Source organism: Ictidomys tridecemlineatus, chromosome 9, assembly GCF_052094955.1.
Source record: "Ictidomys tridecemlineatus isolate mIctTri1 chromosome 9, mIctTri1.hap1, whole genome shotgun sequence".
In the NCBI taxonomy this organism is placed as follows: Eukaryota; Metazoa; Chordata; class Mammalia; order Rodentia; family Sciuridae; genus Ictidomys; species Ictidomys tridecemlineatus.
Genome location: NC_135485.1, coordinates 126,988,808 through 126,998,446, shown reverse-complemented (window position 1 = coordinate 126,998,446; position 9,639 = coordinate 126,988,808). Strand labels below are relative to the sequence as shown.

Below are 9,639 nucleotides of genomic sequence, written 5' to 3'. Positions count from 1 at the left end.
AATAATGAAGATTCTCTCTCCGTAGCCAAGTAAATTTAATCTGCTGAGCACAACAAACAACTTTTCTGCGGTCTAGCCACATGCTTGCTTCCCCTAAGCCACCTAAGCCATTTAGTAAGGGTACGCAGAAAAGCGTCCTAGGAGCTGCAGGGCTACGGAGAAAACTCTCTGGTGGAGCTATAACAAGCTTCTTACTATAAGTGGGTGAACGTGGTTGAAGAAAATGAGAGCCCCACGTGCAAGCCCGCGCGCGGCCGAGGGTCGTTCTCTGGATAAATGATTTAAGGCAGTCAATCATTTCCTCCAGCCGGCTCGCCTCGGAGTCACGTCCGGCTGCGCGGATTAAGCACTGCTGTTAAGACGCCCGCTCCTTCCACGTCCGGTCGGGTTCCCTACTTCGGGGAGCCGACTGTGAGTCACCCCGAACTCGGGAGCCCAAGAAAAGGGGAGGGGCAGGCTCCCGGGGGTGGAGGAGAACCGCGGGGCCGAAATTCTAGACCCGGGACGCCTCGGAAGGAAGAGGAGGGGCAACTACGCGTGGGGAAGAGAAGGAAGAGGAGTCTGGGGAAGGGAAGGAAGGAGAAAGGAGGGAGAAGAGAGGCGGAGGGAGGAAAAGGGGGCGCGGGCGAGCGCGGGGCGGGCCTGGGGCGGGGCGGCGGGCGCTGAGGCTCGCGGGGCTGCCGGGATTGGGGCGCCGCAGTTTTCGCTCGCCTAGCCGGCGGCTCCCCGGTGCCGCCAGGCTCAGTTCCTCGGGACATGTCCGCACGGTGCTCCCTGCGCGCCCGGCAGTGCTAGATCCTCTCGAATTTCTTACCCGCGCGGCCCCGCACCTGGCCGCCGCCTCGGAGCCGGGCTAGCGCGCGGCGAGCGAGCCGGAGGCTGTGCGCCCCGGGCGCGGACCTTTGCAGTCATGGGGCTGCAGCCCTTGGAATTCAGCGACTGCTACCTCGACAGCCCGTGGTTCCGGGAGAGGATCCGTGCCCACGAAGCAGAACTTGAGAGGACCAACAAGTTCATCAAAGAGCTGATCAAGGACGGGAAGAACCTCATCGCTGCCACCAAGAGTAAGCGGGGACCCGGGCGCGGACGGGCTGCGGCGTGGCGAGGCCGGAGGGAGCTTCTCCTGGTCGGAGAAGGACAGTCCTGTGCCCCGGGCTAGCGGACGGAGGAATTGGAGATTCATTCAGGCCATTCTTCCCCAGGCAGCCGGCGGCAAGTCCCCATTCCCGCTCCGGACCCTTGGCGGAGGCGGGGGCCAGAAGCCTTGCGTGGGAGCGCGTTGCCCGCGGGCCCCGCCTGGCCCCAAGTTGATCACCCTTTAGCGCTGCGCTCCCGTTGGGACCGATCCCAGGCTCTCGGCGCCTTGGGTCAGGTTTATTGCACTCTAAAGCGGGTCTGTCTCCTACGAGACAGACAAGTCAGTTTTCCTACTTTTATTTAGTGACCTCTTCAAAAACTTTTTTGAGGGGATTCTTTGAAACCTCGTGGGTGTTGAATTCGTTAGATGTCCCCTAAGCAGTACCTTTTGTGTCACTTTTTATCTTCCCCAACAGTCTCCTCCCAGCTCTCTCATTGTGGCAAACCAGAAAGTCCACCTGGCTTTGTGCTGCTTTCTGCACATTCCTTCCTTCTCTCTGCTTGTGCTGAGGAGGGTTCAAAGATTGGGGCTGGGAAGTGAGGGACAGCCTGCCCCCTGACCCGGGTGGTGGGGTGTTTACTGCCTGTAAAGAGAATTCCACTCTGGTCAAGACTTGAAGCCTTCCTCCTCTGATCTCCTCCCTTGGGAAGAACTCAGAAGAAGATAGAAAGCTGTAGTTTGTGTAGCTGATAAAATTCTTGGAGAGAGTTGGGCTGAAATTTGTGCCGAAACGGTTGCTGATGCGACTAAAAAAGGGGAAGAGTTAGGAGCAGAGCAGTCTGATTACTCCTGGGGCCCAGAGCCCCTTCTGAGGATGGCTTGAGTACACCTTTTCTTTTTCTTTTTTTCTTTTAAAGCTTGCCAGGGCGGTGGGAGGGTGTGGAGTGGGAAAGCCATACAGCAGACAGGGACCTGGGCAGTATCCAGCCTCCAAGGTCTGTGTTAGGGTCTATCACTTAACTAGTTTCTCAGTTCAGTAATTCCTAATCTTGGGAATTTGTCCATTGTACACTTGTTTGTGACACCACTTCTGGGAAAAGTAACGTGCTATCCCTGGACACCACCATTTCCACCAAAGAAAATTGGCTGGGGTTGTGGCCCAGTGATAGAGCGCTTGCCTGGTACGTGTGAGACACCCTGGGTTAGATCCTCAGCATCACTTAAAAATAAACAAAGATATTGTGTCCACCTATAACTAAAAGTATTTAAAAAAAATTAAAACGTTCTGTCTTCTATACCCAACACAGGCCTAGCCCAGTTAATATTCATTTTAATGAATGAGTTGAGGGAAGAATTTAATGAGCCATCCCTGTAATTTCGAAAGCAAGTCATTCAACTTCTGTGACATTTTTGGTGTTGCAAAATTGGGATTGGGAATCGCTTTGGGACAGGCAATGAGTGGGCTCATTTGGTGGATGCTCTCCAGTCCTTGGCATCCATATGTGTGATGGGTGGGAAGTGGGATGGGCTTTAAATATAGAGGGGTGGGCATAGAAAGGAGGAGGTGAGAAAAAGGAAGAGCAGGGAGGGTTATGGAGCAAACTCCAGTGTTAATCAGTGTCACTAGCTGGGGGTTGGTGAGGAGGTACCTTTTACTGGCTATAGCAGCTCCCTCTGGAGTTGGAGATGTGGAGAGAGGCAGATGGCAAAGCCAGTTTGGCCACTGGTTAAAAGCTATTTCTGTGACTGCATGTTAGCTATCCTGCCAGCAGGAAGCATGCCTCCTGTTCCAGCAGCAGCTAGTGCATCTGGGGGGCCAGCTGTTACCCTTCTCCCCAGAATGTAGGTTTCTTGAATTTGTGAATTGGTATCTTTGATTCTTTTGCCATAGCAGCATACTTGGTAATTATGTTTAAGAAATGTAATGGAAAGTATCTTTTTTTCCCGTTCTCTTCATTAATTTAAATTCTTTTCCATGACAGACAAGACAAAAACCTAGCTTTAGTTAGTTGGATAGGACTCAACTTTCCTGCCCACTTGCTCCATATAGCTTTACTTCTAGTTTCAATCAGATTTCTAGTTCCCAACAGACTTAAGAGCATTGGATTTAAGTCAGGAGACCTGAATTTAATTCTTCACTGTTGAGGCCTTGGTATGTGGTAGTTGGGTAGGTCACATAATCACATAATTATGTTCAGTTTCATTTGGATCTCTTTCTTGGAGGTATTGGTGAGGTTCTAACAGCATTTCAAAATGGTTTGTTTTGAAACTTTAGTCTAGGTCAGTTAACCAGTTGAGGGCATTTGTGCACGCGCATACACACACACACACACACACACACACACACACACACTCACACACTGGGGATTGAACTCTGGGCAGATACTCTACTATGGAGTAATATCCCCATTTGAAGATATTAGTTTCTAAAACATTGGATTCCAGAATCCTGGAAGGACATGAGGCAGAGGATCTGTAAAAAGGATAGTAATCAATTAGGTCAGATTGTTTATATTTTCACACATCTTACATTTTTTTTCAAAAAATGGCATTTTTGTGCATTTTCAGAATGTGTTTTAGTGATTTGGTTTTGTTTTAAACCAGGAATTGAGCCCAGAGGGGCCTAACCACTCAGCTACATCTCCAGTCCTTTTTATTTTGAGATAAGGTCTTCCTAAGTTGCTGAGGCTGGCTCTGGACTTGTCTTGTCCTTTTGTCTTATACTCCTGAGCCCCTTAGATTCCAGGGGTGCACCACACACCCACCTAGTGGTTTGCTTTTAATTGTCTCCTGTGTGCGCTCAATGCTAGTTGGATTTATGTAATTTGAATGTCTTTGAAATCTTCCATAAATATTTAAAGAAGCTGAAGACCTGAAGGACCTGAAGGCTTACTGCTGAATTCAATTATTTAGCAGTCAGCAAATACTTAACACCTGTGATTTGTTAAATGTAATTTAGATAACAAAATACTACTGAGAAGGCTTTGCTCTTGAGTTTCTGTCCTTGAATTCACATCAATCTAAGGAACATTTTTTGAGTTCCTGTCTGCACTATGCTACATTCTTGAAGAAACAAAGGTTTCGAAGACATACATGTTTAGCCATCAAGTGACAAGAAAAGTATTCTAACTTTGCCAGGAACAAGTTTATTGTAGGTTAGTGGGGAGAAGGGCTTGGAACTTCTTGGTGTTTTAAGTAAGGAATAGAACCTTGTCAGATTGGAAACGGCTGAGAAGAAACTGGAACACCTGTAGTGTTGGGGAGAATGAGGAGTTTGGAATGGGGATTGCATTTCAGGGAGTAGGATGGGATGAAAGGAAAGGTCAGTTTCAGATTATGGAGGGCCATTAAAGCAAGGTTGGGAATGTGGACTTTATCCCTAGGAGAGCTAAATGTAAGGTTTTTTAGCAGAAGCCTGACATAATGGGAAAGGGATGGTTTAGAGTCAGTATTGGACATTTGCCGGTGGGATGAGTTCCCACCTGGCATCCGGGTGGGAGGAGCCATTGACTGATTTGTAGAGTTGGAGAGCATTCACTCAATTCAATGGACCCTTTGTTCAAATGGCTTTTTAGTTCTTGCTTTTGTCACTCCTTCTCCAAAACGGCCAGTGTCTTCTTTCAGTGCAACTTAAACTTCTGTTAAGCCTTTCGTGTGACATCTATATAGTTTCAGGTGCTTACGATTTTATACAAACATGTTTGCCAGAAGCGGTAATATATGCTTTTCTCATAAGTTTTACTTTAGGCATTCTAGAGAAAATATACTGAAGAAAATTGTTTTAATAGTCCTGTTATTAAGCCCTCACAGGGTTATATAGAATTGTTCTTTAGTAAACTTAGGTTGCCTAGTTTTGTGTGTATGAAGCTGGAGGGACTCTCATTAAGTGAACTCACTCCGACAAATATGGAAAAGAATGTAAAGGATCTTGTTAGCAGCAGAATTAGCACTAGAATTTGGGTGTTCCTAGACTTGGTTTTGATATATTTTTAAAGATCTTTGTATGTTAATGACTTTTGCTTTGTTTCCCTGAAGAAAACACACAGAACCCACAACATGTGCTATCTTTATGTTTACTGTTTTGGAGAAATGTTTTTTCGGGAAACTTCTTGATTTGCCCCTACATTTGACATACTGAAAATTGGAAGACTGAGAAGACTTTTCTTTGTAAACTTGAGCCTGTCCCATCTCCCCTCCCCATTTTAAAAATGGAACTGATGCAGAGTGTCTTGAGTACTGAATAAGGTGATTTGGAAGTGTATCAAAAACACAGTTGTGGGGCTGGGGTTGTGGCTCAGTGGTAGAGCATGCATTAGGCACCACATAAAAAAAGGAACAAATAAAATAAAGGTATTGTGTCCACCTACAACTAAAAAAAGTTTTTAAAAAAATTGTGAAGTGTTGTATAGATGCTCTTGCTGGTCCAGATGGCATTCTTTTCCTTCTTCTATTAACCCGGATTTTTTTCAAGTGTCTACACCCTTTCCCAAGACATTTGGGGAGAGGAAAGAAGGGGTCATTCTGGACATGATTGGAAGTCTGCTGGAAACTTCAGCAAAAGGTTTCCTTTTCTCAGATGAGACTCGAATGAAGATGGTTCTCCACTCTTACTAGACTGTCAGGTTGTGATTTCTGGAACTGCTACCTATCATCTTTGGCTCTTGAGTAGAGCCATCCTGAGGGTAAGTGGATTAGCTAATTTGATCTGCGTTTTTGATGCATTGTTGGAGGTTTGGATTGTTTTATGTCTGCAGTCCACATTTGGATGGTTGTTATAACAAAAGCTAGTTTGAGTTGGTTTTCTGCTGCTTAACATCCTAATTATGATGGAGTGGTATGTATAATTGTAAATTTTTGTGCTGAAGGCACCAATAGGAAATTAGCTGTAGAAAATCAGATATTTTAAAAGCAGATACTTGCAAATAAAATTTTTCCCTAAGTGGGAAAGAATACTCTTGTATTCTTTGCCCCAAAGACATCACTGTGAGGGCTGAGGTTGTGGCTCAGAGGTAGAGTGCTCGCCTAACATGCGTGAGGCAACCGAGTTCGATCCTTGGCACTACATAAAGCAAAATAAGACATTGTGTCCACCTATAACTAAAAAATAAATATAAAAAAAAATCACTGTGAACCTTCTGTGGTTGGGGCATTACCCGAGATGAATCTTGAGTTCACTTGGGGAGTCTTCTCATCTTGGGCATTACTTGAGATAAGTTTTCAACTCACTCCAGCAGACTGGCTGTGAATATAATTGCCATCAGGCTTGAGCTAGTGAGGGGACCAGAAAGCCTTTAAAGCCAAAGAGACTTACTCACTGTAGGTGGTCCTTGACTCTGGTTAGGATGGCTCTTACTTACAGCCTTGCCTCCAACACCAGCCTGGCTATGTTTACATAGAATGTTCCATTGGTCAGTGTCCATTGTCTTTCTGACACATTGGCTTTCTCTGTCCTCCCGTCTCCTGAGGTTCCTTTGGTCACCTTCTTTTTTGGCATCATAGATGTCTAGAGGAGGAATAAGAGAGGGGAATTTTCTATTTAGCTTTAAAAGAGCTGATGAAAGAATATAGTATAAAATATTAAGAGCTAAGCTTGTTGGACCTTGTCCTAACTCGGCTGTCTACAAGCTGTGGAACCTGGCCTTTCTGTATCTGGGCTTGTCTGTAAATTGGAGATTATAACAGTATTGTTTTGGGTTACTAGTTGGTCTAAATGAGTTGAGATGTATAAAACATGTCAAAAGTTAGCAATTATGACATATCATCTAAATTTCAATTATGTTATAATATCAAGGTCCTTTTCTTATCTGAAAATGGCTGCTTTGGCCCCTAGGCCAGTTATCTAACTTTTTTGTACTTACATCTCTTAATGGTGTATCTGTTTCAAGTTATCATTACCAGTGACACAGAAGACAGAAAGACTTCCAAATTTTTAATGTAGTTCAGGATATGGAGGATCTTGAAAATAAGTTGCAAATTAAATGTTGGTAATACCTTGGAAAGTATTTTCTGGAACTCATTCCTGATTCACAGGACTTTAAGGTGAAGTGGAAGGTGTCACTTAGACTGCTGTGAATGTAGTGAGCCAGCTGAGATTCAGGCAGTGAGGGAGCGGCTCCTCATTCAGGGAACTGATAAGAGTTGAGGGAGCGCTGCTGCTGCTCTGTACAAGGTCCCGAGATAATGGTAACATCAATGATGGGCGCCTTCAGACACTTAGTCAGTGATACTTTTTGAGGACATTTAAGTCCAACATTTCACATGCTAGAAATCCTACAACTTTGAATGGTGCTTGTATTTGCTATGGTGAATTCAAAATGAGAATAAGAAGACAATCGGACACCTCTGTAAGAGGGATTTTCCTAAGAGCTGTTAGGTAATCCTGTTGTGTACAAAGGAATCCTCAATGTCCCCTGGACAAATTCCCAGAGAAGCTGTTTTGAATTGACTCCAATAGCTGTTTATCACCTCCCACATGCAGCTATTTCTCTTCTGTGTGTATATATAGAGTATTGAAAGAGGCAATGATTACGAAACACCGTAGTGTGCTAGATGACCATAAATCGGGCTTTGAGTGCACCGTGGCAGTGTACAGATAAACAGTTTACATTTGGCCACAGTTGATAAAAATTGTGTTTTTTGTCACTTCTGTAAAGTTCAATTTTAGAAATATAAATTAAGACCTTGTCATGAGATTCAGTGTCAAGTGTTTCTTTTGGCTTTTTACGTTTTTGTTTAAAGACTTGTCAAGGGGCTGGGGTTGTGGCTCAGTGGTAGAGCTCTTGCCAGGCATGTATGAGGCTTGGGTTCGATCCTCAGCACCACATAAAAATAAACGACATAAAGATATTGTGTTCGTCACAACTTGTCATGTTGGCTTCATTTCAGGATTTGTAGGAAAGTGTTTAGAAATTTGTAGATTATAATTCTGAGTAAGAGTATCTTGATGTTTTATTAGGTTCCTTTAAGAATTACATTTCAGAGTCAAATAGGCAATCACAAACTACATTTGAAAAGTTTTTCTCATTTAAAGTATATAATTTAAATAATTTTAATAGCTGACTTTTAAGTATTTACCACTTGATTTACTTTGTGCTAAATTCAGAATAGCCATTTTATGCTAAGAATTAGCTGAGCATGGTGATGCACACCTCTGATCCCAGTGACTTGAGCAGCTGAGGCAGGAGGATCTTGGGTCCAAGGCCAGACTGGGCAAATCGGGAAGACCCTGTCTCAAAAATAACAATAACAACAGCAAAAGGATTGGAGGTACAGCTCAGTAGTAAAGCATCTCTGGGTTCAATCCTTAGTATGGCAGAGGTGAGATGGGGCAGAAGTTAATGAATTGTTGTGTTTACCACATTATATGAAAAAACTCCATTTCTTAATCTATAGAAACTGATTTTTAAAGAGATTAATATCTTGCTGGAATCAGTTTGTCACAGGTGGAACTGAAATATGAAGCCAGGTTTGTCTGAGTCCAAAAATCTTAACCATAATAATAAGCTGTAAAAGGGTGTAACTGTGCTTTTCTAGGCATGTTAGAGTGATTAAATTTTAGTTATCTGGATCTGACATTTGATTTGGTTAGGAGAATATTCTTATTGGCTTAGTACAGTAACCATGATTTAAAATTTTAAGTCCCCTTGGGATCATTATTAAAACTGATTTCTAATTTGTTATAAGCATAGACATTTCAGAGATCATGTTGATTGAGGATCCATTACAAGACACAAGACTTCACTCACTAGAATATTTTCTCTCCCATCTTAATCTCTCTTCCTTTCCTCTCCATTTCTCATCCTTACCCTTTATTTGCAGTACTGGGGGATTAAACCTGTGGCATGGGTGCTGTACCACTGAGCTACATCCCCAGACCTTATTTTTTATTTTGAGACTTGTCTTCTAAGTTGTGTAGGCTGAACTTGAACTTGGCATCCTCCCGCCTCAGCCTCTTGAACAGCTGGGATTACCAGTGTGCACCTCTGTAAATTTTTTTTTAAATATCTGTTTTATTTATTTATTAAGTGGTGCTGAACCTAGTGCCTCATGCATACAAGGCAAATTCTCAACCACTAAGCTATAGCCCTAGTCCCCTAGTAGAGTAAATCTTAACTTTTTTAGCATTAAGCTTCCTTTTTCTTTAAAAAGTTTGAAATACTTTAGAAATATAAAAAGATATGAAGAATTTCATGGCAAACATCCATGTATTTGCTCTCTAGTTTAAGAAATAAAAGCTTGTGTACTTTCCCTATCTTCTTCCCCCCAAAGCAGAAACTCTCAAATTGTTTATTTTTAGGCATTTTAATATAACTATCTATATTCCTTAATAATACATAATGTGTTTTGCATGTTTTTAGATTTTATATGATGATTTCAGGATAAACTGCTTTTTTAATATTTGTGAGATTCTTCTGTAATGAAATTATCTTTATTTCATTTAATTCAATATTTTTGCTCAGGTGACATTTGAAGACTTCAATTGTTGTTTTTGCCCCTCCCCCACTTTTCCCTTTCATAGGTTTTAAATTCAGGGCCTCTTGCATCCTAGGCAAGCACTTGGC

General features: G+C 43.1%; 1 protein-coding gene across 4 annotated transcripts in view; it reads left to right on the top strand.

The window, feature by feature from the left end:
• Window positions 1-639: 639 nt before the first annotated feature.
• The window catches only part of Arhgap10 (Rho GTPase activating protein 10), a 290,987-nt gene continuing 281,987 nt past the window's right edge, over window positions 640-9,639 (top strand). The window contains exon 1 of one of the 4 annotated variants that reach the window (XM_078022056.1): window positions 640-1,064. In XM_078022056.1, coding sequence (XP_077878182.1) covers window positions 911-1,064 — 154 coding nt within the window. In that variant the 5' untranslated portion in view covers window positions 640-910. The remainder of the gene's footprint in view (window positions 1,065-9,639) is intronic. The other 3 variants (XR_005737333.2, XM_040293220.2, XM_005327533.5) reach the window with 3 other exon arrangements.